The sequence below is a fragment of the Miniopterus natalensis genome, chromosome 6 (genome assembly GCF_054644295.1).
Source record: "Miniopterus natalensis isolate mMinNat1 chromosome 6, mMinNat1.hap1, whole genome shotgun sequence".
NCBI lineage: Eukaryota > Metazoa > Chordata > Mammalia > Chiroptera > Miniopteridae > Miniopterus > Miniopterus natalensis.
This window is the reverse complement of record NC_142086.1, coordinates 88,604,082-88,621,769: the sequence shown is the minus strand read 5'-3', so window position 1 is coordinate 88,621,769 and position 17,688 is coordinate 88,604,082. Positions and strand designations below refer to the sequence as shown.

At 51.9% G+C, this 17,688-nt stretch overlaps 1 protein-coding gene across 1 annotated transcript; it reads left to right on the top strand.

Moving 5' to 3' along the window:
- Positions 1 to 608: 608 nt before the first annotated feature.
- On the top strand, positions 609 to 4,999 carry DNAJC28 (DnaJ heat shock protein family (Hsp40) member C28). The gene is made up of 2 exons (XM_087818463.1): positions 609 to 680; positions 2,192 to 4,999. The coding sequence occupies exon 2, from the start codon at positions 2,223 to 2,225 to the stop codon at positions 3,375 to 3,377; it is 1,155 nt and encodes a 384-aa protein (XP_087674589.1). The 5' UTR covers positions 609 to 680; positions 2,192 to 2,222; the 3' UTR covers positions 3,378 to 4,999.
- Positions 5,000 to 17,688: the final 12,689 nt, after the last annotated feature.

Below are 17,688 nucleotides of genomic sequence, written 5' to 3'. Positions count from 1 at the left end.
ACCTGCAGCGTCCCGGCAGCTCGGGTGGCGAGGGCATCGCGAGCCAGGCTGCAGGCTCGCTCCCCGAGAGCATCAATGAAGTGGCACAAACCGGCGTTTCTTTCTCTCTCCCTTCCTCTTTCTATCTCTCAAAATATCAATAAATTTAAAATAAATAAAAAGAAGACGTCACGGGTCCCAGCCCACGCGGACGCCCTGCACCTGCAACACGCCGCGCACCTGCCTCCCGGCCTCCGGGACGCTCCTGCGGCACCGGCTCAGTCCCCGCCTCCCTCGCGGAAGGCGCAGGCGCACGGCGGCGCGCAGGCGCACGGCGGGGCCAGAGCGCGGCGCACTGGCGGGCGAACTACATCTCCCACAATCCCCCTCGACCGTACCACCTCCCGCCGGAGGTGGGGGCGGAGGCGGCCCGGGTCGCCCCGGGGGAGGGACCAGGCCTCCCGAAATGTCCTGCCCGCGTCCTCTCGGGGAGAATTCGTTGGCGAGAGACCTAGGGTCCCCTGGTAAGTAGGACGCCCGTCCCGACGGGGCACGCGCCCGCCCGCCGCCGCCCCGCCAGTGCCCTCAGGGTACAAATGCAGGTGGTCTCGTCCGGAGGAGACCCTCGCGCGGGGGAGCGCGCATGCGCAGAGCGCGGCGTGGGGCGGGAGCCCCGCAGCGCCTTCCCCGCGTCGGTGAAGGTGAGTGGGGGGGGTCCCGCGTGGGCCTGACCGCTCCCCCGCAACGGCCCCGCTGGCACGACCGCCACCTGCCAACCGCATCTGAAGGCGTTGACCGCAGTCGCGCGGAAGGTCGCGGTCCCCGCAGCCCGCCCTTGGCGGCCGCGCGTCGGTGGCTTGTTAAACCGCCGCGTCCTCCCGCGGCCGCCACGCGCGCACCGGTCCCGCGCGCCGCCTGTGCCCCCGCGTCTCGGCGTCCCCGCGGGCTGCGCGCTCCGCGTCACGGGTGGGTCTGTCCACGGGACGGCCCCTCGAGACGACGGAGGCAGCGAGACGCCGGGCGGCGGGGGTGCAGATGAAGTTGGCCAGACAGACAGACAGACGGACGGACGGACAGCTCGCTGCCCCCGAGACCCGCGCGCTCGGACTCGCTCATGCTGCTCAGCCTCCAGGGCTTCACGTTTGTGTTTATTTTGGGGGGAGAGAGGACCGCAGACGTGACGGGGAGACGCGGGTGGGTGGCCTCCTGCGCAGCCCCCCAGCCGGGGTTCGAACCCGCGACCGGAGGGGCGCGCCTTGGCCAGGAATGGAGCCCGCCGCCGCCTTTGGGGGTGCAGCAGGGCACTCCAGCCTTTGGGGGTGCAGCAGGGCACTCCAGCCTTTGGGGGTGTTGCAGGGCACTCTAGCCTGTCCGGAGGCTGCAGGGCACTCCAGCCTTTCGGGGTGCAGCAGGGCACTCCAGCCTGTCGGGGTGCTGCAGGGCATTCCAGCCTGTCCGGGTGCTGCAGGGCACTCCAGCCTGTCAGGGTGCTACAGGGCACTCCATCCTGTCGGGGTGCTGCAGGGCACTCCAGCCTTTCGGGGTGCTGCAGGGCACTCCAGCCTTTCGGGGTGCTGCAGGGCACTCCAGCCTGTCGGGGTGCTGCAGGGCATTCCAGCCTGTCCGGGTGCTACAGGGCACTCCAGCCTGTCGGGGTGCAGCAGGGCACTCCATCCTGTCGGGGTGCTGCAGGGCACTCCAGCCATCAGGCAGCACCGGCCAGGGTACATGTCCTTTTAAAATGAGAAGATTGCATCAGTTGATCGCTAAGAACTCGCCTGCTCCAAAATTGTGTGCTAGCGAGTAGAGCCCGGGTTATATCACAGGGCGTTCATGCTGGACCTCATCAGCTCCCATGCCCCTGCTTACGTTGGTGAAATACAGCGACAGGAACTGCGGCAGGCTGGCGGGTGGTGTGGCCCAGTGGCTCGCCCCTCGGCCTGTGCACCAGGAGGCCACCGGCTCCATTCCCGGTCAGGGCCCATGCCCAGGCTGCAGCTTGGCCCCCAGCACAGGGCGAGCAGGAGGCGGCCAGTCGATGTTTCTCTCTCATGGATATTTCTCTCTCTCTCCCTCTCCTCCTCTCTCCAAAAAAAAATAATAATAACTTTGGTACCTTAGAAAGAACTGCCCACATTGTCCTTATTGCTGCAAATATGAAATTAGCAGATCATACAGCTTTCTCGACCCTATGTTTGTTGTCCTTTTGTAGATCGTTGCTAGGAAGAGCTCTGGGTACAAATATGAACACCTTGCATGTGACGATGGCTCACATCCTAAGATCTCGCCTGATAAATGCTGCCGTGATTCCTAGCCGAGTGACAATGCTTCCGTATCTCGGAGTCATTGGAAATAGGATGTCAACTCATAAGTCGAAAAAGAAGATGCGAGAATATTACAGGCTGCTGGGCCTGGAGGAAGGGTGCTCTGCGGAGGACGTCAGGGAATCTTTCCGTAAGCTTGCCAAGCAGTACCATCCAGACGGTGGCTCCTCCACTGCCGATTCTGCAACATTTATAAAGATCGAAGAAGCTTACAGGAAGGTGCTTTCCCACGTGACGGAACAAGCAAGGGCCACACAGAATAAAGCGGAAGAGGCAGACGACGACGAAAACACCAAGTACACGGCACCCCAACACCGGCATTATTTAAGTTTCGAAGGCGTTGGCTTTGGAACTCCGAGCCAGCGGGAGAAGCAGTATAGGCAGTTTAGAGCGGACCGTGCGGCGGAGCAAGTGATGGAATATCAAAAGCAGAAACTGCACAGCCAGTATTTCCCTGATAGCCTAACCGTTAAAGACGTGAGACAGAGTAAAGAACAAAAGATAACTCAAGCAATAGAGCGTTTAGTGGAGGATCTCATTCAGGAGTCAATGGCAAAAGGAGACTTTGACAACCTCAGCGGGAAAGGAAAACCTCTAAAGAAATTTTCTGGCTGTTCATATATTGATCCCATGACTCACAACCTGAACAGAATATTGATAGATAATGGATACCAACCAGAGTGGATCCTAATGCAAAAGGAAATAAAGGATACTATCGATCAGCTCAGAGAGGCAATCTTAGTGTCCAGGAAAAAACTTGGGAATCCCATGACTCCCACCGAACAGAAACAGTGGAACCAAGTTTGTGAGCAATTTCAGGAAAACATCAGAAAACTAAACAAGCGAATTAATGATTTTAATTTAATTGTTCCCCTCCTAACCAGGCAAAAAGTCCATTTCAATGCACAGAAGGAAATTGCCAGAGCCCAGGAAATATATGAGGCCCATATGAAAACAAAACAAGTCACAGATAAAAACCCAAATAGCGTTGATTGGGGAGAAGGGGAGAAAACACCTGCAGTCAAGACAGGTTTTTTCAACTGGACGAATATGTGGAAATTTATTAAAATCTGACCATCTCAGTGTCCACAGTACTACCCCAAATCATTTTCAGTTGTAGTGACATCACACATAGAGGCTGGGACTTGTGGCTGTTACGCAGGAGTTTGAGAACTGTGTGCCTCAGTGCTTTTCACAAAACTCATCACAGCTCCCGTAATGTGTAAGGCAGAAAGCTGTAAGAAACTGCCTCAGGTATGTTCAAGCAGCTTCGCCCTGGGAGTACAGCAGGGAAAGCAGAGAACCTCTGAGAAAACAGTTTAACCCATTTCAGAGTTCGTCAGCCGTGAGGGACTCAGACTGGGTATTCCAAACGTCTTAGCGCAGTTTTAAACTCTTACAACCATTTGCCATCTTCAGACACAGGCACTCAAACAACAACAGAAAAACAAAAATATGTTATTAAAAGTCATAAAACTAAACCAGTATGGGATGTAGGCAAGTAAACCTCCAAATGATGTATGTTTTTGCAAGTTTGCTGCACTTACACACCTGAGGTTATTAAAGCTCAAAAGTAGTATAAGCCTGTTGCGACGCTCCATGGGAGGAAATGCTGGTGAGGAAATAGCCTATGGAGTTACTGCACTCTCCTTTTTTATAAAGGGCTTCTCTGTGGGTACTGAATTAAAAATACACATATACATATGTGGGTTGTACTTTTTCCTGACTAACTTCATGATCCATTGGCTGCAAAAATCTATCGGCCAAGTTGGTTGATTTAGCTATTCTAGGAATAGACTCCCTTGTCCACTATTAAAGAGTTTCGAGTGTGTTTTCTGACATTTCAGGAGTGAAAAACCCTTGGGCTCAATGGAAACAAGATTTCACTCCTGGCTTCATCTGTCCTCAGAGGTTGAGATGTTAGGTTTACATAAATCTGCCTGAGGTCTCGCTATGTCATGGGTGGGACTCCCCAGAGCCTTTTTCAGTCACATGAAAATCTTCGTTTCCCCTCTCAGGGGTCTGATTTCCTGTCTTAGGAACCCTTCAGTAAATGACGAGATGTCTGCATCTCCCACCAGTCTGCACCTTTGGCGAATGACAAGAGTTTGTCGTTCATGGGGTGGCTGTGTCCCCTCCACGTTCAGAACAATCTGACTTTCTGGGGTTTGCGTATTTGCTCTAGCCACAGGATGGGCAACTAGAAGGGTATGGAGAGCGGTCAGCAGGAGCAGGTGAGTTTCCTCTAGTCCAGAGCACCGTGCAGTGGCTGCGATGCAGAAGCGTGGCATGGGCTGCTCTCATTTCGGAAGAACAGCTATTTTGTAAAGTATGTGATAGTTAAAAGTACAACTAAGCATCGTTTTATGCTTAAATGATGGGACATTGATTGCTATAATACGTGGGGATTTTGTTGAATGAGTGATTTGGCTTCTAGAGTGACAGCATTGCTCTAAACAAAATTGCGAACAGCACAACTCACGGCTTTCTAAGGAGAGCTCCGTTCCAGAACATTTTAGAAGGCTGCGGTTCTGTGAGTGCTGCTGCACAGGGAATTCCGTGTGTGACCCCGAACTGCGTTGCAGGGACATAGAGGAAGGAAACCGTTTTCCATATTGGATAATGGGAAGAAGAAGCTATCAGAAAACTCCAGTAAGTCCTTAATTTCAGCACAGCACACTTTATGTTTGTAACCATTGTCCACATTAATAAAGTTAATTTTAATGATTACTCAATGGCCCATTGTTGTGTAAGCAGCTAATAATTAACCACCTTTTTGGCTGACCACCTAAATGTCTTTTCATTAAATTTTATGTGGGTAAGATCAAAACTGTGACATAGATCATTGTTGTTAAGAAGGTAACTCAAGTAAAAACAGATTTAGTTATTTAAGTAACTGAGCCTCAGGTCAGACAGAAGATTTGGGCCGGTTCATTGGAGTTGGCTGGATTGGAACGTGACACATCTCTGGCGCAGCCTTGGCCTTCTCTGATGCTTTTTCACCTCCTAACTTTGTCGGCTTTTCAGGGGAGCAGTAATCTATGGAGATTCCTGAACTCATTGCTTGGCCCCATCAAGCTCTGCCTGGTTCCTGGCCTTCTCACTGCCCCTTTCTTCAGACTGTGGGCCCAGGGCCCCGGCCCCACCCTGAGCCTGGAGAGAGCCTCTGTCGCGGTGGCTTTGTCCCCAGCTACATGACTCGGCTTTGCCTGTGGTCTGTGTGCCTGAGGCTTGGCCTCAGCAGTTTGGTATCTCAAGACCACAGTTTTCAGTCCTTTGGTACACGATTGCATTACTATGGATGTTCTTCACCCTTCTGCCGGGTCATAGCCTCGCTTCAGGGGTGCCCCTCCCGAAGATGAAAGTTCCTTGTAACTTGTCCCCATGGCTGGGGCCTGTTACTTCCTAACATACTTCCCTGCTACTGACTGCCTAGGTCCCCATCCCTGGGCCTCAGCCACCTCTTGGGACATTCCCAGTACCCTCAGATGGCAGGTGGTGGTTTGCCTGTTCCTAGAAGTAGTGCCTTTTCTTTCAACAGTGTCCCATTCATTCCGTCTGCATTTATTGAAGACCTTAGAAGGAGCCCACCTTTCTAGCATCTGGATAATCAGAAATCAGCAAATGACAGGAGTAGATGGGCCCCTCAGCCTTCAGTGTAACCCTTAGATACTTCCCTTGGTATTACTGGTGCCACCAGCACCCTGGTGCCAGGTCAAGGACACTGGGCTCCCTCTTCTCCTCTGGCCTGATTGAGATCAGCCTAGAACATCAAAAACAACTTTCCTCAAGGCTTAGCAGTGATGGAGGGGAAGGGAAGACAGTCCCTGGGATGGGACCATCTGGCCTGTGGCCCTCTCCAGTTTGCCTGAGCCCAGCGTTGACAGAGCCCAACATCCTTCTACTCTGGGACAGCCCTCTGGTGCCCGAAGAATGCCCCCACTCACCCAAATCTAGACCCAGGCAAGTAACGTCTAAGGGATTTTCTTTCCTGCCAAGATCAATTTCAAAAGTATGGCTTCTCTTTGAGGACCCACACCTTCCTGAGATGACTGATGCCATGTCCTTCAGCCCCACTCAGTGACAGGTCCTCCCTGCAGGTCTCAACAGGACAGACACATCCAAATGCACCCCCATAAGCTTAGCATTATTACATGAGGGACCTGCTCACGGTTGTGGGTCCTTCATCCAGCAAGAATGGGGACTGCTGTTTGCTACTGAGAACTGGGAGATCATGGGACTCTCATGGCTTTGAGATAGACAGGAACTGTACACAGGAATGTATCCCACGGGGCATGTGGACACTGCCTGAGCTCAGCTCTGCCCCTCTGTGGGTGTGCGATCCTGTATCAAAGCTCACTGAGCTGCGGATTCCTCAGGTGTAAACAGGAACAATGACTGGCAATTGTGAGGATTCAGTGAGATGATGTATGTAAAGAATCCAGCACGGTTACTGATATACGATGAGATTTTTTAATTTTTTTTAGAGAGGAGGTGGGGAGAGAGAAAGAAACATCGCTGTGAGAGCGCAACATGGATCAGCTGCCTCCTGCACGCCCTCTACTGGGGGTCGAGCCCGCAACCTGGGCAAGTGCCCTGGCTGGGAATCGAACCAGAAACCTTTCCGTGCACCCTGGGCAACATCCAACAAACTGAGCCGCACCAGTCAGGGCTGGACTGTCATTCTTGTCCTTTATTTGCCTCGAGGTCCCTGCCGCCCTGACTGCCCCTAATCCCAGTGAGCTCCAGGCAATGCGGTGTAGTGGAAGGGAGCTCGGGAGGTTTGCATTTAGATCCAGGTTTTCCTTTCGCTGGTTATGTGACCTTCCTGAACTTCCCTTTCTAGTCTGTCAGCCGAGTACAATCAGCTCCGCCCGCAGGAGTGCTGTATCCTTCGAGGTGTAGCGCTGGGAGAGGCTGGGCAGGGCCGGCCGGGTGGTTTTCAGCAGAGGCTACTGCCCTCTAGAGGACATTGGGAGATCTGGGGCAATCTCCACAACTATTAGAGGGACAGAGCTTCTATTTAGCCCATTTGGGCCAGTAAGTTGTGCTGGCTGGCATCTATTCTGATGGGAAGTCAAGTCACCCTCTTGTTAAATATTTCCAACCTCACCCGGACCACAGGCATTTGGGAGGTGGGGCCAGGCAGGCTGGGAGTTTCACAATGTGCAGGGCAGTGGACCAAAAAGAGGAAATTCTCCACATCCTCCCCAACATCCAAACGTCCCACCAGACATTCACCTGGGTGAAAAGTCTGCTTGTAATCACCTAAGCCTAGAATGGAATTGTATTTACATATAAACACAACATAATTTTTGCGTGATTTTAAACACACTAATTTTTTTCCCTCCCACAAATGCAGCTACTCTGAGAACTGCCTTCATTTTCTTGGGAATTTTACCAAGAATTGTACCCCATTTTAGAAAACATTACTGATGGAACCATGGCCGACGGCATTGGACCAGTACTACACCTACCACTTACCGCAGTTTGCACGTGTTACGTGGAACGCAAGTATGTACCAGAGGAGACTGGAGAGCTGTTTTAATTTAGAAGCAAATATTACTAAGTTACTGGGTGTTGTAGCCAACATCCAAGATGACCCCCCAATTTCCCCCCTTTCTGATAGTCACCGTTTTGTGTAGTGCCCTCCCACAGTGTATGAGAGTTGGTCTGTGTGACCAGTAGGATACAGCAGAAGTGACGGTGAAGGTCCCTGCTCTCCCCCTCTGGGGTCTCCCACCTGGGGTGAGCCAGCTGCCATGCCCCAGGCAGCCATGTGGAGGGGCACGTGCCCAGCAGCTGCGGCCTGTAGCCAGCAGCCAGGTGGGTGAGCCTCAGTCACACCTTCAGGTGCCTGCAGCCCCAGCTGACAGATGAACCGCAAACTCACGATCATCCTGAGCCGGAATAACTCAGCTAAGCCGCTCCCCGGTTCCTGACCCTTAGAAACTGTGCAAAATCATGAATACAAGTTTGATGTTTTAAGTTGCCAAATGTGGGGATAATTTGCTATATAGCAATAGATCACTAATATAGCAGACGTACGTGAATCTCAGTTTCATCAATAAGCATTACTGATGAACTAATGATAATGATAAACATATTTCATATGTGCTACTACCCTTCAAGTGTAATATTAGTCTTTTTAAAAAACATATGTTTTTGTTGATTTCAGAGAGAGGAAGGGAGAGGGAGAGAGAAATAGAAACATCAGTGAGAGTCATTGATGGGCTGCCTCCTGCACGCCCCATACTGGGGGTCAATCCCGCACCAGGGGCATGTGCCCTGAATGGGGAATCGAACCGTGACCTCGTTCATAAGTCGCCCCTCCAGGGGGTTAGGAGGGGACCTAGATGCCTGTGTCTTTAAAGTAGGAAGAGACCTGACTATAAGAAAGCTAAAAATCCGGGTGGATGGCCGGGAAAAGCGTCAGGGCAGGTGTGCTGTGTCGGACACCTCGGGTTACAGTACTAGTTAGTAGTCCTGGACCAGTGACTTCACCTTTCTAGGCCCCATAAACGAGCGCGGGGACTGCAAAGGGCATCTGTGCAGACCTGGGGCTCCTAGGACCAGCTGGAGCCCCTGCCCTACTCTGGGCGGGTCGCCCCGGAAAGGCGAAGAGAGCCCCGCCTTCTGGTGTGGGGCTCCCCACGCACGTGATCCCGCCGGCGCTGCACCTGACCGCCTGGAGCCCGGCCGCGGCCGCCCAGCAGCCCTGGAGGCGCCCGCCCGAGAGGCTGCGGATCGCGCCGCGCGCGGAGTCCCGCCGGCTACGCGCAGAGGCCCGGCTCCCAGTCCTCGCCCCGCCCCGCCCACTAGAGTCACGCCCCGCCCCCGATCCCCGCCCCGCCCCCAAACGGCCACTTGCTGCGCGCCGATTGGTCGCTGCTGTGCGCACGGCGCCCCGCCCCGCGGCGCTCCCCCCCGCCCCGCCTCGCCCCGCGGCGCTCCCCCCGCGCCGGCCCTCGGCTCGCGGCTCCGGGGTTGAAGCGAAGCGGAGTCGAGCCCGCGCGGCCGCGGTGCAGCCCCCTCCCCTCTGCGCGCCCCTGGGGTCGACGTGGGCGTCGCGGAGCCGGTGAGTGCGGTCGGCGGGTCTCCGGGGAGCGAGCGCACGGGGAGGCGCCCCCGGCCGCGGGCCCGGCCTGCGGGGTGCGGCGGCTCCGGGCGGAGCGGGCCTGCGGGACTGGGGCCCCCGCCGCCCCACCCCCGGCCCTGCCACGGCCCCCCCCACCCCCCCGGCCGGCCGTGGCGTGACGCGCCCTGACCCGAGGACTGCTGCCCCGCGGGCTCTGGGAGGGTTCGCGGGTCGAGCCCGCCAGCTTCCCCGGCCCGCACGGGGCGTCCGGGGCCGGCTCGGGGCTCCGTGGTCCCTCCCGGTTGCTCTGAACCTTTGCTGGGCTCGTTGTCAGCGTGGAGGAACTTTTCCGACTCGGTCTGCGTGGCGTCAGGAGAGGGGATCGGCGATCTCTAGAGCCGGCGTCTCGGCGTGCTGGGTGTCCTTTCGGAGAGGTCGCGGCGCAGGTTTGCCGCTGGGGATGGCAGGTGTGCGGCGGGGACCGTTTCATCTTCACCCATAAGTTGGCCTCTGAGTCAATGGACGTGAAAGGTAGATATGTGACCTATAAGCCTAGCGTGTGCGTGTGTGTGTCGGGGGAATTCAAGCCTCCGACCGGAATGACTGTCATCAGCGTTACGCTCCTCAAAGGCGTGAGTTTCTCCCTTCGCAGTGGCCACCTCCTGTCCCAGACCCGCCTGCCGAACTCGACCCGTCTCCGAACTGTTCCCTTGGCTCCTGCTCCCAGGCTCGGCGCCGCTTTCCCGTCATCTGCAGTCGCTTCTCTCCCATCATCTGCAGTCGCTCCTCAGTCGCCTTCTCTTCTTTCAAACCTGCGTAGGTTTCAGACGTAGAAGAAACGTTAAACATTCTTACCGGTAACAATGTTGCAAGACTCTGCCTTCTCTCTCTTTTTTTAATTACAGTTTACATTCACTATTACTTGTATTAGTTTCAAGTGTACAGCCTAGTGGCTCCTCCTTCTTAAAGTGAAAATCAGAATTTATTCCGAGCGTCGATGCCTCTGGAAAAGCAGGTTTCCCGGGAGCAGGGAGAGGGCGGAGCTGTGCCCTGCGGAGGCGCGCCCCCCCCCCCCGCCCCCCGCCGGCCGCCGGGCAGCCTCGGCCCGCCGGGCTCGCCTGACCGCACTTCTGGATCCAAGATAAAAATTAATGTATCCTTCCGTTTTATCTTTATTTGCTCCTTTTAACGGATTACAGCCATATGTTCAGGTCGTAAATTTCTTTTAACATCACAGAAGAATTTCAAGTAAGAACTGTATGCAGCCTAGAAGTACATCAAGTAAAAAGTTAGAATTCCTTATTTCTTCGCTTTGCCCCTTTTCATACTGAATTCCACTCCCTAGAAGGGGGTCATATCATAATACTGTTGGGCACCTGGCTTAATATAAGGACGCGTTTTTGTATCAGTCCTGTGGACCTACCTCGTTTTTAAGATGCCATTTTTTGGAGTACTCTCAATATATTTATCAGCCCCTTGTTGATGGACATTTTGGTGGTTTCTGGGTGTTAGCCCTTAAAAGCCTTGCCTGTAAATCCTTTTGGCATTATACAATAAGTTTCAAGTAGATAATTTTAACAGATCAGTAAAAACGTAATGTTCTTTTCACCAGGAATCTTTTTATAACAATTTAAAGGCAGGAGCTAATTCTGTTTGATCTGAATGCAATTTCTTAGAAGCTGTGTAACCTTTTATATTTAGAGATTGAATCAAGAAAATCTTGAGGCCCTAGCCTGTTTGGCTCAGTGGTTAAAGTGTCGGCCGTCTAACTGCAGGGTCCCTGGTTCGATTTCCGCCAAGGGCACGACCTCGGTTGCAGGCTCGGTCCCTGGCCCAGCTGGAGCAGGAGGCAACCAATCGATGTGTCGCTCTCACATTGATGTTTCAATCTCTCTCTCTCTCTCTCTCCCTTCTAGTCTCTCTGAACAGCAATGGAAAAAATATCCTCCAGTGAGGATTTTAAAAAAAGAAAAAAGAAAAGAAAAATTTGAGGACCAGGTTAAATAATGGCAAATTTATTAACTTTGTTACCATGTGGTGTTGACTTAAAGTTATCCTGACTCATTGATTGTCTTGGCAAGAATAAACGAGGGGGCCTTCGGGGAGAGAAAACACTCGCCGACATGTCCTGTGTGATACCGTCTGTGGTCATCCACTCGCATGTCCACAGGGAGAGAACTTCTTGTTCTCTCTTTTTAAATTTTTTATTTATTGATTTTTAGAGAGAGGAAGGAAGACAGAGAAACATGGTTTGGCTGCCTCCTGCACGCCCCCTACTGGGGATCGAACCCAGAACCTGGGCGTGGGCCCTACTGGAAATGGAACCACAGCCTCCTCATTCATGGGTCGGCCACCAACCACTGAGCCACACTGGCCGGGCTCATGTTCTCTTTTTAAATGTTTCCTTTATTGCAAAATGTGTCTCAGGTACAAAAGAAATGTGTAGAACAGATACACATATTTTATTTAAAGAATACTATTATGATGATCATCACCGTATCTACCACAGATTAAGAAGCAGAACATTTGCATCTTTCTTCCAGAAGCAGCCTCTATCCTGGTTTTTTCTGTTAATCTTTCTCTTTTTAAAATTAGCTTCACAGCCCTGGCTGGGTGGCTCAGCTGGTCGAAGCGTCGTCGGGTACACAAGCAGGCTGTGGATCTGAGTCCTGGTCAGGGCACATTCCTAGGCTGTGGGTTCCGTCCCAGGGCTTGTACAGGAGGCAGCAGATCCATGTGTCTCACGTCTGTGTTTCTCTCTCTCCCCTCTTCCTCTCTCTCTAAAATCAGTGAAAACATATCCTCAGGTAAGGATTGAAAAAAAATCTTTGCACATTAATGTATAAGTACATATACATTTACACATATGTACATAAATGTGCACACACACATACACACGCATCCTAAATAGTATACTTTGTTTTGAAAGAGTGGTATTAAAAACAAAATTCTCGTACAAGTAGGTAGCGAGCATGTTTCAAAGCTTTCCCCGTTATTGAGGGTGCCTCGGAGAGCTGGCTTTAAGAGGATTTAAGGATTAGGTATTTATGTAGTACATAGGGAAAGAAATGTCTCAATAAAATTGCTGAGTTACATATAATTGGCTACTGTTCCAAAGAGCAACAAAGTCATATCTTTGGGATTAATTTTTTCTACCAGGCTATAAAATCTAAACATCATATTAATTTTTGCAGTTAAACTCAAACCTTACAGGACTATAAACTGTGCCTTTATTAACATTGGGTTTTTCATTAAATAAACTGTGGTAATAAAATTCTCGCGCCCCCCCCCCCCCCCCATCGCAGATGAGATCCAAACAGGCTTAATAGAACATGCTAGAGCTTTTTAAATGTGAGATTAAAATTTTGTTTCCTAATTGTAGGCCCAAACCTGACCGTGAGGAAAGGACTGTATTGTCACCATTAGATGGAGGCTTCCAGGAAAAGTTGAGCAGAACAGAATGGCTTGGGCTTCCCTGCCTGTTTACGGGGCCCTTTCTGAGGGAGTCCGTGGGCAGCGATAGGAGTGGGTCCCGGGAAACGAGGTTCACCACCATCAGGGCACCCGGAGGGCGCCAGTGAGGACCACGCTCTGCAAGGACAGCAGGACCCTGGTCCAGGGGAGCATGTGGTCGGCGAGGTGGGCCGCTCGCTCCCCGGGCCTGCCTGCAGTTAGCAGGGTGGGTCGAGGCAGACCCCTCCTGTGCAGGAAGCGACGGTCCCCTGCTGACACAGGCTGCAGGGCTTCAAGGAGAGGGCGCGGCCTCAGCCCAGGACCGCGGTCAGGCCAGCCCAGCTGAGGCGGGCGGGAATCTGGGCCAGTTCAGGGCGCTCAGTCCCCGAGGGAGAAAGCTGCTGCGGCAGCTGGGACAGGGGCGCCTGTCCGGCCGCTCACCCTCCTCGCCGGGGGCACAGCGGCCTCTCCGTAGCTCTCCTGTGCTGGGTCTTTCCTGTGCCCTCTTTATTGACCTGGTAGCACTCAAACTCCAGCAGCTCCTGACAAGAGTAACATTTTTGGGAGACTTTGCCTGTCCGACTGTGTTTTGAATCTGCCGTGATACTTGATTGATATTATGGCTGGTAATAGAATTTTAGTTGGAAATAATTTCCCTTCAGCATTGTGACCTTGTTGCCCCGTGGTCATCTTGCCTCTGGTGCTGCTGCTGAGAATTCCTTTGTATGGGACTTATTTTTTTCTCTCTCTCTGCAAACGTAAAGAATCTACACTTCGGAGTGTTTTAAAATTGAAAATGATGTGTCTTAGCGTGGGTCTGTTTTCACCCATCAGGTTGAGTATTGGACAGGCCCTTTAAAACCTCTGTTCTGGGGAAGTTTCTTGAACTATTTTGTTATGTTTCTCCCTGCTGTTTTCTTTGTAGTCTGTCCTGAAACACCTGCTATTTAGATGTAAACCTTTTAAAGATCTTCTAACTTTCTTACTTGTTTTCTTCTGGTTTCCACCTTGCTACTTACTGCTAGATTTTCTTAACTTTTATTTCCCAGCCCATGTATTTGGATTTTTTAAAAAATTTCCATGACCACATTTTTAATTTCCAAAGGCTACTTTTTAGTCTGAACGTTTCTTACCACAGCACCCTGTTCTTCCCTGATCTTAGCCAAAAGGCCAAGAAGGCGCATAGCATCCGATTCTTGTTTAATAGGTGCACTGTGTTCTCTTATCTCTGAGATTATCATGATTTGTTTTAAGTTTTCTTTCTCTGAATAGTTTTCCACCTTCCTGTCTGGAAGGAAAGTGTCTGGCTGCCAGTTTCCTGAGCTAGGACAGGGGAACAACAGCTCGTGTCCTATATATATATATTTTAATTTCTCTTTATTGATTTCAGAGAGAGGAAGGGAGGGGGAGAGAGAGAGAGAAACACCGATGATGAGAGAGTCATTGATCGGTGGCCTCCCGCACGCCCCCTACTGGGGATCGAGCCTGCAACCCGGGCATGTGCCCTGACCAGAAATCTAACTGGCAGCCTCTTGGTGCCTGGGTCGGCCGACGCACAACCACTGAGCAACACCAGCTGGACTGGGACCGGGTACTTAAATCTGTGAATCAGTTACATAGAGAAGCAGTAGAGGGGGGAATTTACCAAATAACCCACATTTTGAATAAAAGTTGTTAAGGATATTACTGAGGGAAGTCATATAGTTCTAAAATTAAAGTCTTTAAAAATCTATGCCCCCTGTCCTTTACTTTGACTTTTAGATTTAAATCTTCTGCCAAAATTGGTGGTCCTTACCTGCATTTTATTCTTGTTCTGTGTAACTCACAAGTCAGAAGGCGAATAAGCATTCCCTGAGATTAAGTATGTAAAGTATCTTTTCCAGAAGTATTTAGCTGTCTGAATGATTCATGCACTTGGATTTAGGCCTATAAAATATTCCCAGTGTGAGAGCCTAGGACCCGGGTTTATAGCAGCCCAGGGGAAAACCTGTCCTCCAGACTCCTTGGCCAGGCTTGCGCCTGCAGCAGTCACCACGCAGTGGCCCCCACCGGGCCGCTCCTCGGCTTCCAGGTGACACCGGGCTCCTCTGCATTGGGGCTGTTCCTCCTGCTCTCTTCCCTGCGGGTGGTGGGAAAATAGCGTCTCTGCTTGAACTGAAACGGGAGCCCCCGTGAGGCTGTGGGGTGGGCGGCAGTGCAGGGCAATAGCGGCCGTGAGCCCAGACTCTGGAATCAGATCAGAAGGCGGGGCCTTGGCCGCCCTCCGGCTGGCGGTGTGACCTTGGCAAGTTAACCTTTCCCCAGCCCTCTCAGTAACGTGGGCGGTCAGAGCGGCCGCCTTGGCGCGCCGAGGGCTCCGTGGACGGCCCACGGAGGGTGCCTGGGTGTGGCGCGGGTGGTCTGTACCCTGTAGGCCCCTGACTAACAGCTGTGACCGGAGCAGTGGTGGGGAAGATGCGGGTTTCCTTTTTGTTTCCTTTCTGTCAGCTTGCTTGGCTCTGCCTGCCTAGACCTAATACCTGGACTGATCCTTCTATTTTGTTCAGCTTCTGATTTTTTATAACAGATTTTTTTAAGTGACACACATTGGAATTTAATCTCACAAAGGTGTTAGTTGCTTTCTCTGCTTGTTTGTTCATCTCCCGCTGCTGAGGGCTGAGTTCTGTTCATCTTTGTTTCCCCGCAGCCCCGGGCTCCCGGGGGACGCGCCGGGCAGTTAGCGTGTGCCAAGGAGACGCGGCACGGTGGCAGCTGCCACCCCAGTGCGGCCCGGAGGGAGTCAGGGCCCGTCCACGGTTCAGCTGCCACCCAAGTACTGGGCGCCTCTAATTTGTCCTCCTGCCTTAGCCCCTCTCCCAGTGGTTGCTGCCTGTGTCCGTGTCCGTGTCTGTGTCCGTGTCCATGCCCGTGTCCGTGTCCGCGCCCTTCGCCACCTGGCGTCCTCAGTCACAGCAGGTGCGTTGCGCTGAAGGTCCTGTGCCCCCTCCTGTAGTGGCTCTGTCCCGGTGGCGCCGGGCGGCCGGAGTGAGGCTGACGCAGCTGCTCCCTGCCCCCGGGACTGCGTCACTGTTCCCTCACCCAAAGCTCGCTCTTCAGCCCGCGCCAGCGGCCCCAGCGCAGCCCCCCCTCTGCCTGTGGGGAAGGAGGGCGGCGAGCACCCTCTGGAGCCCCGCGGGTGCTGATGGGCCCCCCTCCCCGCGCCCACAGCCTGGAGCGGGCCTGCAGGGCCGCCGAGCGTCCCGCCTCCTTTGTAAGTCACACTCGCTCCGGTGCTCGTGTGTCACGGTTGCTTTCATGCTACACGGCAGAGTGGAGTGGCTGTGACAGGTCGGTTGGTCTGCAAAACTGGAAATGTATGCCATGTGGTTCTTTTTAATTTTTATTTATTTATATTTATTTAATTGATTTTTTTAGAGAGGGAGGATGGGGGAGAGGGAGAGACAGAAACATGGACGTGAGAGAGACACATCAATCGGCTGCCTCCCGGGTGCACCCGGCCGGGAATCGAACCGCGATGGGACTGCCCTCCAACCAGCCGCGCCGCGCCCGCGGGGCTGCACTGTAGCTCTTCACAGAAAGCCTGCTCATCCCTGCCTCAGAGGGCACAGTTCAGACTTGAGTGGGCTGAAGACTCTTATGATCTTGTCCCAAACAGGTTCATCACCATCTGTCGTTCAAATACCTTAAACCCTGTCCTATTCTTCGGAGCCCACATAATTTTGCATATTTTATTCCTTCTTTTTCATCTGTCAAACTCCTCTTTATGCTTCAAAACCCAGCAAAGTTTGTTCTTCCTAAACTCCTCCCAGCACGTAGTGTCCTATAACGGTTTCTTCATATTTTTATTATAGCATTTTTGTTTTATAGCCCACAGTATATGCCATTGATTTTTAACCTTTTTTGTCTCATGGCACACATAAACTAATTACTAAAATTCTGTGGCAAACCAGAAGATACATTTTTTGTTGACCAGACAGAAAAAAATGAGGTATAACTTTGACTTATTACACTGGACGGCTATTGTTGTGCTGGCTGTTATTTTTTAACTTGACAGTCTCAGGGAAAAGAGGTCATTGCCCCTGACTGAAGAGTCAGGTGTTGCATGTTTTAAAAATTCTTGCTGCCATTGGCTGAAAAATCGCTGGTATATATGTATATAGCACGTGTCGTAATGTAGTTATTTGTTCTTCGGACAATGTCTATAACTAGACTATTCTCTACATTGATTGTCTTAATCATTTTTATATACTCAGTGTCCAACACTAGTAACATTTAACACCCAGCAAAGAGATGGGCGAACAAACAGATGGTAGCACAGAAGTTTGGCTAAAGGAAAGATTTCTGAATTGGACGTGCTTGGGACTTGGGTGCAGGTGGGGTTGCTCCGACCACGCGTGTATGTTCAAGCGTCTGGTGGTTTCTCCTTTGCTTCTGAAAGTGTCCTTTGGTTCCCTATGTAAGCTGAGTTTTGGGAAATGAAAGTTTGACATTTGAATCACTTAAAATGTCCTCTAAAAAGGACATTTCAGATTTTCTTTCATGAGGAGTTACCTCTATCAGGGATGATAGCTGCCGAATGAGAAGGTCTGTGGGCCAGACCAGTAATCCTTAATTCAGTTCAGTAATCTTGGCTTTTTAAAAAATCGGTCCCAGGGTCCGTTTTGTGGGAGAACATACCAATAATTTCCTTGACCTAAAAAAATCTTCGTAAATTTATTAAAAGCAGTCACATAGCACATTATCCAAGAGGTTTCTCAATGGGTAAGAAGCATCACAGCTCATTGCGCTAATTACAGTCACTTTTTAAAACGTCATATTTAAGAAGCTGTAGTTCATGCTCCGTGCAGCGGACTG

Excerpts from the sequence above, each read along its gene's own strand:
- DNAJC28 (XM_087818463.1), top strand. The coding sequence starts at position 2,223 with ATGAACACCTTGCATGTGACGATGGCTCACATCCTAAGATCTCGCCTG.